We start from the raw sequence: 22,065 nt of genomic DNA, 5'->3' as shown, positions 1-22,065 counted from the left end.
GTAAGTCCCATCTTACTCTAGTAGACTATTATTAGTAAACCTCCCATCCTTAGTTAACCGTAGAAAAATTCTTGGTGTGATATTTATGCACAACTTGATCTGGGGTGACATAGACAGCCCTGATCTGTTGAGCCGCATAAACTTCACGATTCCTATTAGACTGACTAGAAATTTTATACCGTTGTTCCTTCCACTTTGTAGATCGAATTATTCCTTGCATGAACCGTTTAAGGTCTTATGCTCGGATTATAATTCCCTCTACCATATTATATCCAACACTAATTCTCTTCCTCTTATTAAATTATTAATCCTTACACACCTTTCTATTAATTAGTAACTGTAGTGGTATTTGTATTTTGACTGCATGCTTAGTTTCTTAGTAAGTTTAGTGCTAATTTTCCTCGAATGTTAGTCTAATATCTATCTTTCTTGCATGTTCGCGTTTGGTTCGGCTACGCACCGCGCGTCATGCGGCAGCGCCCCTCGGTCGGTTGGGCGGGAGGAGGGCTGCGTTTTGCCTGGGATCCGCGCGTAACAGCCTTCTGCTGGTGTCACACGGGCCACTTGACGGTGCAGTAACTGCATCGCCTCTTAAAAGATGCAGTCATTGCATGTCAACGTCCAAGAAAAAAACGAGGGGGAACTTTGTGAGTTGCTGCGGAGACCGCAACTCTACATTTATACCCGATACTTAGTCAGTATGGCTCCCCTCCGGCAGACGCTGCTAATATTAAACGACCCGACAAAGAGTGCGTGCGAGAGAGACAGAAATCAGTCTGAGCGTGACGTCGGGCGCTGCGTAGCCACTGAAAATTGACTTCTTGCTTTTGGCTACAAAAATGATCCGATCTGATCCAGATTCAGCAATCTGATAGATATGGTCATTATCTATGATTTTTAGTTTTCTCGAATGTGCAATATTGTGGATGCAACAGATTTTCGTCCTTTGTGTGGGCGGAAAGGGGTGGGGCGAAATTCTGAGATATACGTTTTATAGTGAGATCTAACAGAAGTGCGGATACCAAATTTGGTTACTCTAGCCTTAATAGTCTCTGAGATTTGTGGATGCCCCAGATTTTCGTCCTTTGCGTGGGCGGAAGGGGGTGTGGCGAAATTTGGACACAAAACGGTCAAGGTCCGATATCACAGGAGTGTGGATACCAAATTTGGTTGCTCTGGCTCTTATAGGTTCTGAGATCCTTGAACTCATATTTTGCAATTGGCAAAACCGACTATGAAACCTGTGTGCTAGAGAGGGACAGAGCGAGAAAGAATGAAATTGTTTTCTTGATTCTGGCTATAATAATTATACGATCTGGTTGAGATTTTACACTCTAGAACATATAGTCATCCTCTACGATTCTGCGTTTTTGGTTTTATCGTATCTTTAAAAATGTAGATGCCACAGATTTTCGTCCTTTGTGGGGGCGGAAGTGGGCGGGGCGAAATTTTGAAATATTTTTGTAGCAGTGACATATCACAGAAGTCTGGATCCAAAACATCGTTGCTCTAGCTCTTATAGTCTTTGAGCACTAGGCGCTGAAGGGGACGGACGGACGGACGGACGGACGGACGGACGGACAGACGGACAGACAGACAGGGATCAATCGACTCGGCTATTGATGCTGATCAAGAATATATATACTTTATGGGGTCGGAAACGATTCCTTCTGGACGTTACACACATCCACTTTTACCACAAATCTAATATACCCCAATACTCATTTTGAGTATCGGGTATAGCGAGGGGAACGTTGTGAGTTGCTGCGGACACCGCAACTCTACGGTTATACCCGATACTAAGTCAGTATGGCTCTCCTCCGGCAGACGCCGCTAATATTAAACGACACGACAAAGAGTGCGTGAGAGAGAGACAGAAAATCAGTCTGAGCGTGACGTCGGGCGCTGCATAGCCACTGCAAATTGATTTGTTCCTATTGGCTATAAAAATGATCTGATCTGATCCAGATTCAGCACTCTGATAGATATGGTCATTATCTATGATTCTGCGTTTTTAGTTTTCTCGAATGTGCAATATTGTGAATGCAACAGGTTTTCGTTCTTTGTGTGGGCGGAAGGGGGTGGGGAGAAATTTTAAGATACACGTTTTATAGTAAGATCTAACAGGAGTGCGGATACCAAATTTGGTTACTCTAGCCTTAATAGTCTCTGCGATTTTTGAATATCCCCAGATTTTCGTCCTTTGCGGGGGCGGAAGGGGGTGTGGCGAAATTTTGAAACAAACTCGTCTCGGTCCGATATATTAGGAGTGTGGATACCAAATTTGGTTGCTCTAGCTTTTGTAGTTTTTGAGATCTAGGCGCTAATGTTTTACTCTAAGCAAAGCCGCCTATGCTCCGTGTGTGTTAGAGAGAGACAGGGCGAGAAAAAATGAAATTGTTTTCTTGATGCTGGCTATAATAATAATACGATCCAATTCAGATTCCGCAGTCTTAAAGATATGGTCATTCTCTACAATTCTACGTTTTTGGTTTTCTCATGTCTTTAAAATTGTGGATGCCACAGATTTTCGTCCTTTGTGGGGGCGGAATTGGGCGGGGCGAAGTTTTGAAATATTTTTGTAGCAGTGACATATCACAGAAGTCTGGATCCAAAACATCGTTGCTCTAGCTCTTATAGTCTTTGAGCACTAGGCGCTGAAGGGGACGGACAGACGGACAGACGGACGGACGGACAGACGGACAGACAGACAGGGCTCAATCGACTCGGCTATTGATGCTGATCAAGAATATATATACTTTATGGGGTCGGAAACGATTCCTTCTAGACGTTACACACATCCACTTTTACCACAAATCTAATATACCCCAATACTCATTTTGAGTATCGGGTATAAAAAAATGGATTTGGCTAGCATATGGACTTCTGACTCTGATGGCCATGCTTCTATTCATCCTCGAGATCGGTTGCCAGCGTACTGCTCCAAAACAAAAGTGCCCACAAATCGATTCTTAAAGTTTTGTTCGGAATTAGATTATTGTTGAATGGTCGCAAGGAAGGTGTGGACAAGTTGTAAGTGACATTGAATTGATCTATGGGGTTTGGGTGCAGTGGATTAATATTAATAGATTGGAGTGGAACACAGGTGATTGCATCCGATTCCGTTCGTTCGTCTAGGCCACATTGGTGTGCTCGTCACGGTGGAAGATCTTCACGTCGAAGAACTTGAAGTTGTGCACATCGAAGTAGTAATCGTGCTTCACTGGGCGATTGAAGGGGAAACCGAAGGGCAACGCATCCACATAGCGGGATCCGTGACCAATGCCGCAGCTGATGATTGGATCGTAGCCGGTGTACTGGGCCACGGCAGTCTCATGGAAGGACCATGTAGAAGAACTGGTAGAGCTGGCCGCCCTTCTTGCCCTTTGGCAGCATCATACGGTTGGGGACACCGCAGTGGGCCTCAGACTGATCCAACTTGAACTTGTAATCGCTGACGGAGGCATCCATCAGCTTTTGGTACAGCTCCAGGTAGGTGGTGCGATCGTTGACCCAGATGAAGAAGTCGCCGCTGTTGCGCTTGATGTGAGTGACGCCGGCCTCCAGATGGACCTTGAAGTGGTCCAGCTCGAAGAAGTTCTGGTAGTTGTGCTCGAGTGGGATGACGTGTCCGTGCTCGTCGTATTTGGGTCCAATGAAAACCTTCACAATGGCATCCTGGGCCTTGTCGGCGCTGACGTCCAGGGTGAATTAGAAGGGCTTGTGGTTCAGGCGATGCTGGCGCGCCTTGATCACGTAGCTCACACCGTTGTAGTGTGATTTGCGTCCGAAGGAATACAGGCTATCGTGGCTATCCATAACAACGGGCTCAACATTAACAGCATTGCTGATGTCGGCATCGAAGTACTCGAAGTAGGTGGTAAGGCTCTCGGGCATGTGAACGGCATCGATCATGACGCCCTCGAATTCGTAGTCGTGTTTCTTGTACTCGGGGAAGGTCTCCATGAGGTGCCAATAGTGGCCGACCAGGTTCTTGTACACTTCGTAGAACAGGGGGTCGCGGAGCGACGTGTCGAAGTGCATGAAACGGCCGGGGAAGCTCTCGTAGTGCTTGCCGACTTGGTGTCCTCCGTTCACGATGTGACGGTACTCCTTGTCCAGGCTACCGTAGAACTTCTTGTCAATGCTGTCCGCATTTCCCTGAATGATATTTCCCAGCTGGTTGATAACGTCTACATCGAATTTCTCGTTTTTGTGAATCCAGTCCATCACACGCTGTGTGTAAAGCTCAACTTCCTGGATGTGCTCGATGTTGTGCTCATGGTAGAAGCTGTGGTGGTTGTCGCGGTGCCAGTCGGGAACGCCATTGTAGCTGCGAAGGGCGCTGTAGTAGCCGGAGGCGACCGGTTCGTACATGTTGAATGTGGGCACCTCGCCCATGTCGTCGGACAGACGCTCCAGATACCAGCGGGCGAGCAGCTGCCAGTGGGTGTACAGGTAGAGCGACGGTCCTTGTTCAGCACATGGTGCTCCGAACCCTTGGTCCACAACGGGTAGTCGAGGTTGTAGTAGTAGTAGAAGCTGTTGAAACCAACATCCTCCAGGAAGTATGCCAGCTCGTGATCGTAGTTGAGGTTGCCGTAATGGTTCGAGTAGTTCGACTTGAGCACCACATTGTAGATGTTGTCCATTTTCTTCACGTGGTGGAAGCCGTGCATCTTGTAGTGCTCAGCCATCTCCAGGGTCTGGCCGCCGAAGAAGCTCCAGGGATGGATCTCGTAGTGAGCCGGCAGGATGATGCCCTGCATGTCGTCGCGGGCGATGGTGACAACGGTGTAGGCGTAAACAAACAGCTGCTTGTTCACGTGCTGGCGGGCCCAGAAGAAGCGTGTTGGAAGGTTTCCCAGTTCTTGGCAAAGTAGAAGAGGCGCACCAGACCGACAGCGTATTCCTCATGGCGCTCGTACATCACGGACCACACCTGATCGTCATGGAATGGATGGTGCTGCCAGAGCTCGAAGAAATGCTCCAACAACTCCTATTATCAGGTTGTGATATGGCACAATAACTACAAGCTGTATGGCCACGAGGAGGCTGTATGGCCGACTCTCCCGATATATACATCCAGCAAAAGCTGAAAAAGGGGCAGTCACGACTCTGGAACGATATAGTGACCAAAGTGTGCCTATTCCTGCAGAGCGTCAAGCTGACTGCGCTTAAGTACTACCAGTTCATCCAAGTAATGTCCATTGTGCAGCGTCTGAAGAAAGTGGGAGTGGAATTCTCGGTGGCAGCTCTATCTATGGTTCCTATGGCTACTTTTTGCGGTTCTCTGAAAAAAGTTCGCCCTTTGACGGCGGCCTGGATGCAGCCATTCCCGAGGAGGATATTCTCTCTGGCATTGTCGACGAGGCCTCCTGCTACTTTAGCGAGGAGAGCGACGACGAGCAGAAGAGTCTGCAGAGCAAAGATTTTGACGATGCCAGCAAGTAAGTAACCTCCATTCTCTCATCCAAACCACTATCTCAAAGAAATCCTTTCATCAGCCAACTGCTGGTAAACAATACCGCCTTGAATGTGCTGCGCTGCCTTGGACGCTACCTGCAAATGTGCAAACTTCTGCACTGCATCTCTCCTAAGATTGTGTCCTGCATGCTGGAGCTTATTGATTTTTACGCGTCCGCTGTTGGTGGGCTATCTGGAGTATAGCGAATACATGTTGGATTTGGCCAAACCAGTTTACACCTGCATCACCTCACGCGTCATTGATCTGTCGGCTATACTGGCGCAAATGGCCAAGGTCAAGTGGGATGTGAATCATGTGATACACCAGCATAGCAGCTACAGCGACTTGCTGAATCGGGTATGTGGTAGAGGGCATCGAATTGCAGGCAATCTTCTCTAACAAATTATTTGCAGAACATACAAAGCTTTGCCATGTGCCTGGAGGAGACGGCCAAAGAGGTGGCTGTGCCTAGCAAGCACGTTTGGAATTCCATGGCCCATGTGGCCACGCACCTGCTCGTGGAAGGGTAAGCTGTCGACTGCAAAATTCCCACAATGTAAAACCCTTAACTAAAATCATCTCATTTATCTTTTCCAATGTGAAGAAATGCTCGGCCGGAGGACGAGCACTGATGCAATTGGATTTCGCCAACTTTATGTCATTCCTTGAGTGTCGGGGCAAGCAGCTTAAATATTTTAAATTATTGCCAGTGGTGCGGCCCAAAGGAAATGCATTTTGGTGTTGTCGTTTCCAATGCCCCCACTGCAAAGATCATTTGCTACCGCATATGCGCATGCAGCGGAATTCTTTCGTCTCCTTATGTCGCAATCTCTCGGACTCGGCTTAACAGCGTCCCCGAGCAGCTCTAACGCTCTCGGGCTATCATACGCTCTCGCTCGCGTCTAAGCTTGCTGCATAGGGCCCGGCAATTTGGCCCGTCAGCCCTTGCATGGGCAGTCTTGAGCTAATCGTCGCAGCTATTAGACTAACATCCTTCATGGATCATCCCCATATGTACATACGCGATAAGTTGGTTTACATATGCAAATAAATTGTGAATTATAAACAGCCTCTCGACTTTCATTAACTTCAAATTGCAACAGTTGTTAAAAACGCTTAATAGCTTAACATTTGGTGACCCCGACGTGATTGTGCAATAAATAATCCATCAGTGCAATCACAAACTAATATAGCATTCAAAGATCTTAACTTATTGCCATCTCAACCAGTGTCATCGACCACATAAGTTATCCATACAAAAATACACCGGCCTCCCCTGCATATTCGGTAGTGCACGGAGCTGTTGGCTTGCGCTTCTCTTTTCGGTCATCTTCCCGCAAGAAACGTTTCTTACACCGGTCGCCTTTGTATATACAGTTCGTACATAGCTGTTCGCTTGCTGGGCTCGGTTCTTGTCGTCTATTGCTCGTGTTACTCTTTGCGATCATCTTCCCGCTAGAGACGTTGGTCTTTCTGCTAACGCTGCCGCTACCATGGAAATTAATGCTGCTAACGAAATTCCAATGACCAGTGAGCAAAACAGGGTGTTTTTTTATACCCGATACTCAAAATGAGTATTGGGGTATATTAGATTTGTGGTAAAAGTGGATGTGTGTAACGTCCAGAAGGAATCGTTTCCGACCCCATATAGTATATATATTCTTGATCAGCATCAATAGCCGAGTCGATTCAGCCCTGTCTGTCTGTCCGTCCGTCCGTCTGTCCGTCTGTCCGTCCCCTTCAGCGCCTAGTGCTCAAAGACTATAAAAGCTAGAGCAACGATGTTTTGGATCCAGACTTCTGTGATATGTCACTGCTACAAAAATATTTCAAAACTTCGCCCCGCCCACTTCCGCCCCACAAAGGACGAAAATCTGTGGCATCCACAATTTTAAAGATATGAGAAAACCAAAAACGTAGAATTGTAGAGAATGACCATATCTTTAAGACTGCGGAATCTGAATTGGATCGTATCATTATTATAGCCAGCATCAAGAAAACAATTTAATTTTTTCTCGAACTGTCTCTCTCTAACACACACGTAGCATAGGCGGCTTTGCTTAGAGTAAAACATTAGCGCCTAGATCTCAGAGACTACAAAAGCTAGAGCAACCAAATTTGGTATCCACACTCCTAATATATCGGACCGAGACGAGTTTGTTTCAAAATTTCGCCACACCCCCTTCCGCCCCCGCAAAGGACGAAAATCTGGGGATATTCAAAAATCTCAGAGACTATTAAGGCTAGAGTTACCAAATTTGGTATCCGCACTCCTGTTAGATCTTACTATAAAACGTGTATCTCAAAATTTCGCCCCACCCCCTTCCGCCCACACAAAGGACGAAAATCTGTTGCATCCAAAATATTGCACATTCGAGAAAACTAAAAACGCAGAATCATAGATAATGACCATATCTATCAGATTGCTGAATCTGGATCAGATCAGATCATTTTTATAGCCAATAGGAACAAATCAATTTGCAGTGGCTACGCAGCGCCCGACGTCACGCTCAGACTGATTTTCTGTCTCTCTCGCACGCACTCTTTGTCGTGTCGTTTAATATTAGCGGCGTCTGCCGGAGGACAGCCATACTGACTTAGTATCGGGTAAAACCGTAGAGTTGCGGTGTCCGCAGCAACTCACAACGTTCCCCCTCGTTTGAAGCTTAAGTCAACGGAATTATGTGAGAAAATGAAAGGGTTAGCTACCGCTTGGCAGAATGAGTAATCAGACTGTGACTACTACATGCTCGTGGTAAAGCAAGAGCAAGTCAAGAAGTTGATCAGCAAATTTGAGATGTTTCACGGCGAGCTTGAGGAATTGGATCGAAGCGAAATTCACAGTGGTTTGTGTGACATTTTTGAGTCACTTGCAAGCTCGCTGAAGTCGGCGATTATGAGGGAAATGGCTAAGAGTAGCGGCCGCATGCCGTTTCATTCTACCTTGGCTGGAGGAAATACTACGGTTGAGTTTGCCGGCTCGCAATTTCTACCTCACCGTAGACAAGTACCATCCCTACCTCCTATACAATTGCCGACGTTTAGCGGCGGGTATGCGAACTGGACGGACTTTTATTCAATGTTTGCCACCATCATCGGCAGCCATCCGGACTTAACAAACATAGTCGCTGGAAATCTCAGATGGCAATTATGCTGTGGCATTAGATTTGTTGGAAAACAGATTCAATAATCGGCGATTGGTCTTTCAGGCACACATCAATGAGATCTTGGCGCTCCAGGCTGTGGAACCTAGGTCAGTGGTCATGCTTCGGGAGCTTTCAGACAAGTTCTCCAGGGTTTGGGCACCACTGAGCAGATCGCAGGATGCATCGTCGTGCAGGAAATTCTCCGAAAACTGGATCCAGCGATCCAAGAGAAGTGGGAGGAACGATTCACGACCCCGCATTCGCAAACTTAATTCCGTCGTGGGAATCTATGGCCTCGTTCTTGGAGCAGCGATGCAGATCATTGGAGACGATGGACTTTTCTATGGCGTTGAGCAATCAGGTGGGCAGAAGTAGAAAGCATAATAATTCTAGGTCCACATTGGTTACAACGAACCAAACCGTAGCACTCTGCGCGCTGTGCAACGATGGTGCTCACGAGGTCCAGCACTGCCAGAAGTTTAAAGCGCTGTCCCCCACAAATCGCCATAAAGAAGCCAAGCGGCTTTCGTTGTGTATAAAGTGTCTCAGAACAGGGCATCGATTACTTCAGTGCACCTCGAGCAACTGTCGTACCTGCGGGGGTAGACACCATACCCTCCTTCATTTTGGTAGCCCTGAAGATACCGCAGTCCAAGGGAAATCAGCGCCGTATACTCCATCTCAGTCTGCACTGTCTGAGTCTACGCCGTCTGAGCACTCTGCGCCCTCTACTTCAGCGGCTACCTCGTCTGCCCTTATTGCCCAAGATCTCCGGCTCCCAGTTGCATCTAATAACTTCTCGTTTCGCGAATCAGCTTCAGCTTCGAAAAATGAAATCATCGACTGCAGTCTCGGGAATAGGCGACTCTAGCTTCGTCACGGATGGATTTTCGGTCAACGTTAGCCTGCACTCTCGCTCATCGGATTACTCAACTCTCATCACTGCCATTGTAGCCTCTAGCATAACCGATCGACAGCCAAGCTTTGGAATTGACACTCAAAACTGGAACATTCCATCTAACATACCACTAGCTGATCCGGAGTTTTATAAGCCGCAGCGCGTCGATCTGCTAATTGGCGCAAGTCTGTTTTTCGAGCTCCTGTGTGTTGGTCAGGTCAAGCTACTGCCAGGATTGCCTTCAATTCAGAAAACGCGCTTGGGATGGGTCGTGTCTGGAAGTTGTTCGCGTTTAAAAGGTTCCTCGTTGATGGGCTCTCGCGCTCGGGCCGTAGCTGCTGAGGATAATAGTCCAGAGGATCGGCTTGAGGTGCTTCTTCGGAGGGTTTGGGAGGGAGAAAATTGCATCGAACCAATAATAAAGTCTACCAAAGAAGAGCTAGATTGTGAAGCACACTTTGTGCAGCATTTCCGTCGACTACATAAAGGCGATTATTGTGTTCGGCTGCCAGCAAAATATAATTTGGATCTCCTTGGAGAATCTTACATTCAAGCGCTTCGTAGATTCCTGACCCTTGAGAGAAAGTTAGATCGTCGCCCTGATGTTAAATCTCAGTATGCAGCATTTATAAAGGAGTACCTTGATTTAGGCCATATGTCTCAGGTTCCTACCCAGTCAATCAGCAACTGCCGATATTTTTTGCCTCACCATTGCGTCATGAAGGAAGATAGTTCTACGACCAAGCTTCGCGTCGTTTTTGATGGATCCGCTTCAACCTCATCTGGATATTCCCTGTGTTGAAATTTGAAGTGTAACCATAATATGATCTGTCTGGCAACGCTAATTAACATAATGTACATGAACAGCGAGAGCCTCTGTTATCTCTCGTCTCTCCTATTCGTATGTAAGTACATATGTACACATGTCATCTCTTCAGTTCTGAATAAACCACTTATGAGCACAGACGCGTCGTTCTCTATTTAATACATGACAAAAGGCGCAATACACAATAGGTTATGGGCCCAGATCACCGAAAGATCGGGCGTGTATTAAAAACAATTAAAAAACCGTGGTAGAACTGGAAGTTAATATTTTGTTTGATGCAATTGCAAATAAATCGTGCACCAGTTAGAAAGTGGCGTGTAGCAATTAAAACAAAATGAGTGTGTCTCTGCAAATTGAAAAATTGGGGGAAGACAATTACGATGTGTGGCCTATGTCCATGCGTAGTGTATTGATCACAACGGATTTTTGGACATATGTAAGTGGCAAAACCGAAAGGCCACAGGAGGAAGCAGCAGGAACACAGGAACACTTGGCACAGTGGGACAAGGCTGATCAAAAGGCGTTGGCATGTATTATATTAAATGTAAAAGCAACGCAGTTGATGCACATAAAGTCGTGCACAACGTCGAAGCAGGCGTGGCAAAAATTACGCGATGTACATGTGTCAGTGGGACCAGTGCGAAAGGTACAGTTATACCAAAAACTTTTGCGGCAAAATATGCAAAACGGTGATAACGTGGTACAATATGTAAATTCTTTCGTGGAAATTACTGAAAAGTTAGCCGAGCTAAATATCGACATTCAAGACGAGCTAAAAGTAATAATGTTGTTGTCGAGCTTGCCCAGCGGTTGGGAAAATTTCGTCGTGGCGATAGAAACACGCGACAGTCTGCCGCCGTTCGAAACGGTAAAAGTAAAAATACTTGAAGAAGGAGCACGTAAAGACGAAAGAGACGATCGTGAGCTTGCTGTACAGGCAGTGTACGCACACACACAGACTCAAAGAAACGGTGCGCGTTCGAAGAATTACGGCGCCAGTCGAAAAGACAGCAAACGAGACGGCCAGAAATCCAACGAGCATCGCGAGTTTCGAGGAAAATGCTACAAATGTAAACAAAGCGGTCACCGCGCATCCGAGTGCAAAAGCAACAAAGATAATACGAAAGAGTGCGTAAGGGATGAAAAATCAAACTGTTTAATGTACAGCTGCGTTGTTAAGCAGCGAAAAAATTCTTGGTGTATCGACAGTGGGGCAACATCGCATATGTGTTGTAATAAAAATTTGTTTGAAACCTTTAATAAGAAAAACACAACCATTATGTTGGCTGCAGAAAAGTATATTGAGTCCCTAGGTATTGGAACTGTAAAAATTAAATCAAATGAAACAAATATAGAATTGCGAAACGTGTTGTATGTGCCGGATTTAAAAATGAATTTTTTGTCGGTGAGCAAAGCAGCCGAGTTCGGGAATGTCACTACATTCGGAAATTCAGAAGCTTTAGTGCGAAATAAACATGGACATATAATGTTGCGAGCGGTACAAGAAAACAATTTATACGTGTATGGAGTGGAAAAAACCACTGATGCAGTGCATTTGATATCCGATATATCTCTTGCAAAAAAATGGCATAGCCGCTACGGGCATTTGAATTTTCAAAATTTAAAGAATCTTTGTGAGAAAGAACGTGTAATCGGGATGAAAATTAAAAACGTATCCGTAAACACAAATTGCGACACATGCAATAAGGCTAAAATATGTGCATTGCCGTTCCCACAAAAGGCAGAACGTGTTACGAAAAGTGTTCTCGAATTGATCCATACCGACGTATGCGGACCTATGAATGTTAAATCTCTGGCTGGAAACCGTTATTTTGTTACATTTATAGACGATTACTCGCGAAAAATTCACGTATATTTTATGCGCGCCAAAAATGAAGTTTTTGAGAAATTTAAAATGTATAAAAGTTATGTTGAGTGCCAAACCGAAAAAACAATCAAAGCCTTGCGAAGCGATAACGGTACTGAGTACATAATTCATGCAAATTTAAAAGAATTTTTGTGGACTGAAGCCGTTTAAACTGCAGTATATTTGAGAAATAGATGTCCGACCAGAGCGTTAAATGGATGCACCCCCTTCGAGGCTTGGAACAAGCGCAAGCCGTCGGTAAACCATCTGAAAATATTTGGTTCACGCGCATTTGCACTGGAAAAAACCAAAAAAGGCAAATTCGTTGCAAAAGGAAAGGAGTACATTTTTGTTGGCTACTCTTTTGCAGCAAAAGCATATCGTTTATATGACCAAGAAAAGCGAATGATAGTGGAACGCCGAGACGTCAAAATTGTGGAGGGTGAGTTCGTCAAGGAAGTAAATGATATTTACGAAAATAGAGATCAGACTGAGGATCTTGCAAAAATCATCATACGCTTTGAGTCAAACGAAGAACCTGTGCAGGTACAAACTGTTGTTGAGCCCGAAGACGAAACGATTAGCAACATTGACAACAGCGATGATGATGATGAGGAGGAGTACTTCGTAAGTGCAAGCGATCCAGAACAGAGCCGCAGCTCAGATGAGGAAGACATCCCACAAATACGTGGCCCAGGAAGGCCAAAAATCATTCGTACTGGTCAACCTGGCAGACCAAAGAAGCAGTACAATGTCCTCAACAATCTTAGCTGCTCCGATGACATTGAGACTCCACGGACCGTTGCAGAGGCGTTGCAAAGCCACGATGCAGAAGAATGGAAAAAATCTATGCGAAAGGAATTCGATGCACTCGTGTCAAATAATACATGGACTCCTGTCAATCTTCCGCCCGGAAAAAAGGCTATAGGTTCAAAATGGGTTTTCAGAATCAAACGCAACCAAAACGGTGACATTGAAAGGTGGCACAAGGATGTGGCCAGCAGCTTGGCGTTAACTACTGGGAGACATATTCTCCAGTGATACGTTATGAGACAATCCGAATGTTATTTGCGATTGCTGCAGAAAAGCAGTTACACATGCATCAGGTGGATATCTCTAACGCGTATCTCAACGGTAAACTCCAAGAAGTCGTCTATATGAAGCAACCCGTAGGCTTTATAGATGAGCAGAACCCCCACAAGGTACTAAAACTTCAAAAGGCTATCTATGGGCTGAAGCAGTCTGGACGTGTCTGGAATGCTGGTTAACATGGGCTTTAAAAAAAGTCAACACGAGCCATGTCTATACGTCAAACAGCATCAACAAGGCTTCAGTTATATAGCAGTTTACGTCGACGACCTGATAATCATCTGTCCAAAAGAGATGGACGTCAGCGCGATCAAGCAAAATATCGCATCCGTATTTGAGATGAAAGATGGAGGTCAGCTCAACTTTTTCCTAGGCATGGAAATTCATCGAGAAGGCAAACAAGGCGCCCTCAAGTTATGCCAGAAGAGGTATATTGAAAGCGTTTTGAATACTTTCGGTATGCAGGATTGCCGTCCAGTCGCAACACCACTTGACCCAGGTTTTCACGTTGGTTGTAAAGATGAAGAATGTGTAAAGGTAAATAAGACATATTATCAATCACTTATTGGTTCGCTCATGTACTTAGCAGTTTTGAGCCGGCCCGACATTCTTCATGCTGTGAGCAAACTATCACAGCGAAACCAAGACCCTCATGTGGAGCACGAAACTGCAGCTAAGCATGTGTTGCGCTATTTACGAGGCACAATAAATATGAGCATCATCTACCAAAAGTCTGGAGAGCCAGTAAAAGGGTTCGCCGATGCTGATTGGGCAAATGACAAGCTGGACCGAAAATCATATTCCGGATACGTTTTCTTCCTAGCTGGTAGTGCTTTTTCGTGGACATCAGCCAAGCAGAGCGTCGTCGCCATGAGCAGCACCGAAGCAGAGTATGTGGCGCTATCAACAGCCGCTAGAGAAGCAGTATATCTACAAGGTCTGTTGCAAGAGATTGGATACTCAAATTATCAAGGGCCAATGGCTATCTATGGTGACAACCTCAGTGCGCATCATATTGCGAAAAATCCTATTCACCATAAACGCACAAAGCATATAGATTTAAAATATCATTTTGTTAGAGACAAAGTAGAAAGTAAAGAGATAAAACTTGAATATGTATCCACACAGAAAAACGTTGCCGATGTATTAACCAAAAGTTTATGTAAGCAAAAGCATTATAGATTTGTAAAATCGCTTGGATTAATTGATTAATACATTGTAATCACAAAATATTATGCTTAAGCAAAAGTGTTGAAATTTGAAGTGTAACCATAATATGGTCTGTCTGGCAACGCTAATTAACATAATGTACATGAACAGCGAGAGCCTCTGTTATCTCTCGTCTCTCCTATTCGTATGTAAGTACATATGTACACATGTCATCTCTTCAGTTCTGAATAAACCACTTATGAGCACAGACGCGTCGTTCTCTATTTAATACATGACAAAAGGCGCAATTCACAATACCCTGAACGACGTTTTAATGGCTGGTCCCGTAATCCAACCAAAACTGTTTCATATTCTTGCTCGATTTCGGTCATACGCCGTTGCGATTACGGGAGATATCTGTAAGATGTATCGTTGTGTAAGAGTCTCGACCGAGGATAGCAACTTGCAGTGTATTCTGTGGAGAAACTCCAGGAAAGAAGACTTGCGTGTGTTTCAATTGGACACCGTTACTTATGCGACGAAGCCTGCCTCCTATCTATCTGTGCGAGCGATGCATCCGTTGGCAATAGACGAGCAGATGGCGTTTCCAATTGGAGCTGAAATCCTTCGCCGTGACTTCTACGTGGATGACTTGATATCTGAAGCCAGCTCGCAGGAGGAGGCTATCCGGATTAGGGAGCAAACTACTGGAATTTTGTCTAGAGTTCCGTTCAGATTGAGGAAATGGTGTTCGAACGTCCCTGCTGTGCTGGATGGAGTTCCGGAAGAGGACAAGGAAACATTTTTGAAGTTCGACGATGGCAGCCATGTGACTAAAACTTTAGGACTTGCGTGGGATCCGGTTTCTGATCTACTATTATTTTCGTTCTCGGCCCTTCAATCTTCTTTGAATTCCTGCAGGCGCTCTGTTTTGTCATCCATAGCGCGATTCTACGATCCTCTCGGACTAGCTGGTCCCGTAATTACTAAATCCAAAATCTTTCTCCAGCGTTTGTGCCAAGAGAAGTTGTCCTGGGATGAAAGCCTTCCAGTCGCACTGAACACCGAGTGGCAGGAAATATGCACCAGTTTTGGTCAGATTCGTCGACTTGAATTTCCTCGGCTTGTGCTCCTTCCAGACTCTACGCTGGAAATTCACGGATTTTGCGATGCCAGCATCGAGGCTTATGGTGCATGCATTTATGTCGTGTCCAAGGGTCATCATTTCAGCAGTCACTTACTTTGTACCAAATCTCGTGTGGCTCCTTTGAAGACACTTACAGTACCAAAGTTGGAGCTTTGTGGAGCGGAGTTGCTGGCTAGGCTCATATCTGAGATAGCTGGAATGAATGTATTCAAGGGAAGGTGTTACTGTTGGTGTGATTCTGCCGTTGCGCTCTCTTGGATTCGGGACGAGCCGTCAAGATTTAATACTTTTGTTGCAAATAGAGTGTCAACGATTCAGGAAATGACCGAAAAAATGGAATGGCGCTATGTTCCCACAGCTTTAAACCCAGCCGACATTCTGTCTCGAGAGGCTCATCCGACTGAGCTGAATGAGTCACCTCTTTGGGCTCATGGTCCTCCATTTCTTTGCGGCTCCTCAGATGACTGGCCACCCACTGTGCTACCTGATAAGCCAGCCCTTGAACTTCGTCGGAAGGCTCTTCTGGTCAAATCGCCCTACATGGACATTATTGCTGATTCCAAGTATGCGAATTCATTTGCTTCTTTGCAACGCGTTTTCGGATACATTCACAAGTTTTGCAACCGAATTCGGCGCCCCGGACTCACTGTCTCAGACATTGAACATGGAACCCAGGTATTGCTACGACTAGTCCAGCGTACTCAGCTATGGGAGGACATGAAGTCACTGCGGGCAAGGGGAGCAGTCTCCTCATCGAGCTCAATCGCATCGTTATCGCCATTCATGGATCAGTTTGGACTTCTCAGTGTAGATGGTCGACTGAAAAACTCTTCGTTGGATTTTGATGGCCGTCATCCCATCATCTTGCCCAGCAGCCATCCACTGACTCTTGCAATAATCTCCCATTTTCATGAGCGGAATCTGCACGCTGGTCCCCGAGCTTTGCTTGGACTAATTCGATCCCAATATTGGCTTATTGGGGGGAGGAAGACGGTAAACAAGGCAGTAAACAAGTGCGTAAGATGCTGTCGACTGAAGCCCAGGGTTTTGGAGCATATTATGGCGGATCTTCCAAAGGAGCGGCTCGATGGTTCTCATGCCTTTGAAATCACAGGCGTGGACTTCTGTGGGCCGTTTTCTAACAAACCGGAGGCACGCAACAAGGCTCCAATCAAGTGCTACGTCTGCGTCAATTGTTTCGCTACCAAGGCTGTTCATCTGGAGCTTATAAAGGACTTATCCACAGTTGCTTTTCTACATGGACTAAAGCGCTTCATATGCACCAGACGGAAGCCGCGGCAAATTTGGTCAAACAACGCAACCAATTTTGTCGGCGCTAAGAATGAGCTGATGGAATTAAAGCGCCTGGTCCTCAGCGATGACCATCAGAAGGCGCTGCTGGATTTTTGCTTGGTCGAGGCTATAGACTGGCATTTCATTCCTCCGCGCTCCCCTCATTTTGGTGGTCTATGGGAGGCTGCAGTGAAGACGGCCAAGTACCACTTCTACCGTGCGATAGGCAACTCGGTTCTTGGATTTGACGAGCTGCGGACGCTGTTGTGCCACATCACGGCAGTGATTCATTCAAGACCTTTAGTTTCAATTTCAGAGAGCCCTGCCGATCTAGATGTTCTAACTCCAGCGCATTTCTTGAGTGGTGGCCCTCCTGCTTCGTTCGCTGAGCCTGACGTCACGCAGCTAAACTTCGCTCGCCTGGACGGCTGGCAGCGCGTTTCGTACCTGCAGCAGCTCTTTTGGTCCCGGTGGAAGGAGGAGTACATAACGTCACTGCAGCAGCGCTCAAAGTGGCGCACTGCGAAGTCTAGTTTAGCAGTCGCAGATTTGGTTCTTGTCAAGGATGAGAATCTTCCTCCAATGAAGTGGCCACTGGCGAGAGTGGTCGAGCTTTTGCCTGGACGAGATGGCGTTTCCCGAGTTGCTGTGCTGAAGACGTCATCTGGAATCACCAAGCGCGCCGTCAACAAGCTGTGCCTGCTGCCCCTTAAAGATGCTGTTGAAAGTCAGGCTTCCAACGGGGGGAGTATGTCGGGTCAAGCAGCTTAAATATTTTAAATTATTGCCAGTGGTGCGGCCCAAAGGAAATGCATTTTGGTGTTGTCGTTTCCAATGCCCCCACTGCAAAGATCATTTGCTACCGCATATGCGCATGCAGCGGAATTCTTTCGTCTCCTTATGTCGCAATCTCTCGGACTCGGCTTAACAGCGTCCCCGAGCAGCTCTAACGCTCTCGGGCTATCATACGCTCTCGCTCGCGTCTAAGCTTGCTGCATAGGGCCCGGCAATTTGGCCCATCAGCATGTGCAGTCTTGTGCTAATCGTCGCAGCTATTAGACTAACATCCTCGCATCAATCGTTCGCCCCAATCATCCCCATATGTACATACGCGATAAGTTGGTTTACATATGCAAATAAATTGTGAATTATAAACAGCCTCTCGACTTTCATTAACTTCAAATTGCAACAGTTGTTAAAAACGCTTAATAGCTTAACGCTTATATCGAATCAAACGTACCCCCAACACCGCTCTTATGTGGATGTGTTCATCAAAACCTATTATTTCTCACCGGAACAATTCGAACTGTGGATCGAGCAGCAGCGGCAGGAGGACGACTACTCCGCCAAACAGTTGACAAACCTAATACAGTGCATCTGTGCCAGTGACAAGCGCACAAGGCAAAGGCTTTTGCAGTTGCTGGACGGTCCAGCAATGACCAATGGGGGGACGCCGACGACAACGCCACAAAAGAACCGCTCCAGCTCCGGGTCAAATCTGAGCAGTGTTATCTGAGACCCCATGATGATTTTCACATATATATTTATTTTGTTATAACCCATTGCTAACCGATTCTGTTCAACCCAACCCTTTGTTATTAGAGCAATCTCGTGACATTCTTTTGATGTATTTAACATTCCGTGCAAATTAACATTGTTTTTAGGCTTACGACCATATATAGTTTAGTTACTTAAGCGATCTCCATGATGGCCCAGTGAGTACAATCGGTTGCGAGATGACGCGAATACCAGCTACGTCTACCTCGCCTCGCGGCTCCACTGGACCCTATTTGAGAACCAGCAAAAGTACTTTTGGCGAGAGCTTTTCATCTACTCCAAGGAGGCCTGCCTGATGTCGCTGGCACTGCTCACCTTTGAGCTGCCCAAGAACTCCTGGTCAACGGCCTCTATCAGTATTGGGTGGGGATGCACCACTACGACATGTCTATCGCCGGTGTCGCCAGCTTGCGGGATCTCAGCCTGGATCAGATTCATCGGGAGGCTCATCAAACTGGCACTGCCCTGCGGCTTATTGATCTGCAATGGATTTGGCTAGCATATGGACTTCTGACTCTGATGGTCATGCTTCTATTCATCCTCGAGATCGGTTGCCAGCGTACTGCTCCAAAACAAAAGTGCCCACAAATCGATTCTTAAAGTTTTGTTCGGAATTAGATTATTGTTGAATGGTCGCAAGGAAGGTGTGGACAAGTTGTAAGTGACATTGAATTGATCTATGGGGTTTGGGTGCAGGGGATTAATATTAATAGATTGGAGTGGAACACAGGTGATTGCATCCGATTCCGTTCGTTCGTCTAGGCCACATTGGTGTGCTCGTCACGGTGGAAGATCTTCACGTCGAAGAACTTGAAGTTGTGCACATCGAAGTAGTAATCGTGCTTCACTGGGCGATTGAAGGGGAAACCGAAGGGCAACGCATCCACATAGCGGGATCCGTGACCAATGCCGCAGCTGATGATTAGATCGTAGCCGGTGTACTGGGCCACGGCAGTCTCATGGAAGGGATAGACCATGTAGAAGAACTGGTAGACCTGGCCGCCCTTCTTTCCCTTTGGCAGCATCATACGGTTGGGGACACCGCAGTGGGCCTCAGACTGATCCAACTTGAACTTGTAATCGCTGACGGAGGCATCCATCAGCTTTTGGTACAGCTCCAGGTAGGTGGTGCGATCGTTGACCCAGATGAAGAAGTCGCCGCTGTTGCGCTTGATGTGAGTGACGCCGGCCTCCAGATGGACCTTGAAGTGGTCCAGCTCGAAGAAGTTCTGATAGTTGTGCTCGAGTGGGATGACGTGTCCGTGCTCGTCGTATTTGGGTCCAATGAAAACCTTCACAATGGCATCCTGGGCCTTGTCGGCACTGACGTCCAGGGTGAATTCGAAGGGCTTGTGGTTCAGGCGATGCTGGCGCGCCTTGATCACGTAGCTCACACCGTTGTAGTGTGAGTTGCGTCCGAAGGAATACAGGCTATCGTGGCTATCCTGAACAACGGGACATTAACAGCATTGCTGATGTCGGCATCGAAGTACTCGAAGTAGGTGGTAAGGCTCTCGGGCATGTGAACGGCATCGATCTTGACGCCCACGAATTCGTAGTCGTGTTTCTTGTACTCGGGGAAGGTCTCCATGAGGTGCCAATAGTGGCCGACCAGGTTCTTGTACACTTCGTAGAACAGGGGGTCGCGGAGCGACGTGTCGTAGTGCATGAAACGGCCGGGGAAGCTCTCGTAGTGCTTGCCGACTTGGTGTCCTCCGTTCACGATGTGACGGTACTCCTTGTCCAGGCTACCGTAGAACTTCTTGTCAATGCTGTCCGCATTTCCCTGAATGATATTTCCCAGCTGGTTGATAACCTCCACATCGAATTTCTCGTTTTTGTGAATCCAGTCCATCACACGCTGTGTGTAAAGCTCAACTTCCTGGATGTGCTCGATGTTGTGCTCATGGTAGAAGCTGTGGTGGTTGTCGCGGTGCCAGTCGGGAACGCCATTGTAGCTGCGAAGGGCGCTGAAGTAGCCGGAGGCGACCGGTTCGTACATGTTGAATGTGGGCACCTCGCCCATGTCGTTGGACAGACGCTCCAGATACCAGCGGGCGAGCAGCTGCCAGTGGGTGTACAGGTAGAGCTCTCCGCGACGGTCCTTGTTCAGCACATGGTGCTCCGAGCCCTTGGTCCAGAACGGGTAGTCGAGGTTGTAGTAGTAGTAGAAGCTGTTGAAACCAACATCCTCCAGGAAGTATGCCAGCTCGTGATCGTAGTTGAGGTTGCCGTAATGGTTCGAGTAGTTCGACTTGAGCACCACATTGTAGATGTTGTCCATTTTCTTCACGTGGTGGAAGCCGTGCATCTTGTAGTGCTCAGCCATCTCCAGGGTCTGGCCGCCGAAGAAGCTCCAGGGATGGATCTCGTAGTGAGCCGGCAGGATGATGCCCTGCATGTCGTCGCGGGCGATGGTGACAACGGTGAAGGCGTTAACAAACAGCTGCTTGTTCACGTGCTGGCGGGCCCAGAAGACAGCGTGTTGGAAGGTTTCCCAGTTCTTGGCAAAGTAGAAGAGGCGCACCAGACCGACAGCGTATTCCTCATGGCGCTCGTACATCACGGACCACACCTGATCGTCATGGAATGGATGGTGCTGCCAGAGCTCGAAGAAATGCTCCAACAACTCGGGGTGATGGTAGTCGCCCACATGATCCCATGGCTTGTATTCGGCGTAGGTGGCAGTGTACTCACTGACAAAAACATCGTCCTGGTAGATGTGCTGCAGCGTCTCGAAGACAAACTTTTGCTTTCCCAGGAAGTCCTTGTCGGCCACTTTCGACTCAATATGCTTGGCATGGCAGCCAAGTGCCAGCAGTGCCACCGAAATAACTGCGATCGCCGTGAACGACTTCATCTTGCGGAATCATACCTCTGCTCCGCTTCCAGCCTGCATTTATACCCAGCCAAGCCGTAGCGTCGGCGATAGCGAGACTTGCACTCCGGCCATTGGCATGTCGCTTTGTAGCCTTGACATTGTGCGAGATCCGTTCGACCCCTGCAATTTCACCGGTCCGAATTGCAAGTGATAAGGCATACGATTGTAGGGCTGGATCGGCATCGGCCCATCTATCTGTCAATGACGTTGCTTAAGCGGCCAGGCAGGCCCTTCTTACAATCAATTACATAAGCCAATCAGGTTACATTGATGCCAGATCACCTGTTGATTGGACGTTGCCAGGCAGCCGCTTAATAAGATTACAGATTGTTTGTGCATCGACAGGTCGCCCTATGGCTAAGGTCGGCCATCAAGCGGTGCTAAAAATAATCAAAATTGCAAATTTTAATCATAGAACCATTTTCTAAACTCAATTCGGTGTAAATTTAGCATATTATTTTGTTGATTGAAAATTTAAAAATTCCCGCTTTTTTCATACTTTTGTAGTAGAGTTGCCGCTGTGTTGCAACTGCGACCAGGCTATCGATAGTCGACTTTAATAGTCGGACGTTATACCGATGAATATCAATTTTGAAAACGATTTAAAACGAAAATAGTAAATATTATTTGTACTCACCATAAATATATTATTTAAGCTGCACATTCGGATTAGATTATCAGATAATTAATTGAAATTTTTTACAATTATCACGAAAAGTTCACTGACTTTTTATCGCACGTCTCA

General features: G+C 46.7%; 1 protein-coding gene across 2 annotated transcripts; it reads right to left on the bottom strand.

Annotated features, from left to right (window-relative positions):
• Positions 1-3,057: 3,057 nt before the first annotated feature.
• LOC117193559 (larval serum protein 2-like) lies at positions 3,058-21,325 on the bottom strand. 2 transcript variants are annotated; one of them, XM_033398305.1, is made up of 2 exons: positions 19,899-21,325; positions 3,058-3,834 (listed from the first exon to the last, which is right to left on the bottom strand). In XM_033398305.1, exons 1-2 carry the CDS (start codon positions 21,297-21,299, stop codon positions 3,712-3,714), a joined length of 1,524 nt encoding a protein of 507 aa, XP_033254196.1. In that variant the 5' UTR covers positions 21,300-21,325; the 3' UTR covers positions 3,058-3,711. The 2 variants fall into 2 exon arrangements, with proteins under 2 accessions (XP_033254196.1, XP_033254197.1); XM_033398306.1 differs by lacking the exon at positions 3,058-3,834 and adding an exon at positions 19,184-19,856 and having other exon boundaries at positions 19,901-21,325.
• Between the last annotated feature and the right edge of the window lie 740 nt (positions 21,326-22,065).

The sequence above is a fragment of the Drosophila miranda genome (genome assembly GCF_003369915.1).
Source record: "Drosophila miranda strain MSH22 chromosome Y unlocalized genomic scaffold, D.miranda_PacBio2.1 Contig_Y2_pilon, whole genome shotgun sequence".
Classification (NCBI taxonomy): Eukaryota; Metazoa; Arthropoda; class Insecta; order Diptera; family Drosophilidae; genus Drosophila; species Drosophila miranda.
The sequence above is the reverse complement of the archived record's forward strand: the minus strand, read 5'-3'. Positions and strand labels throughout refer to the sequence as shown.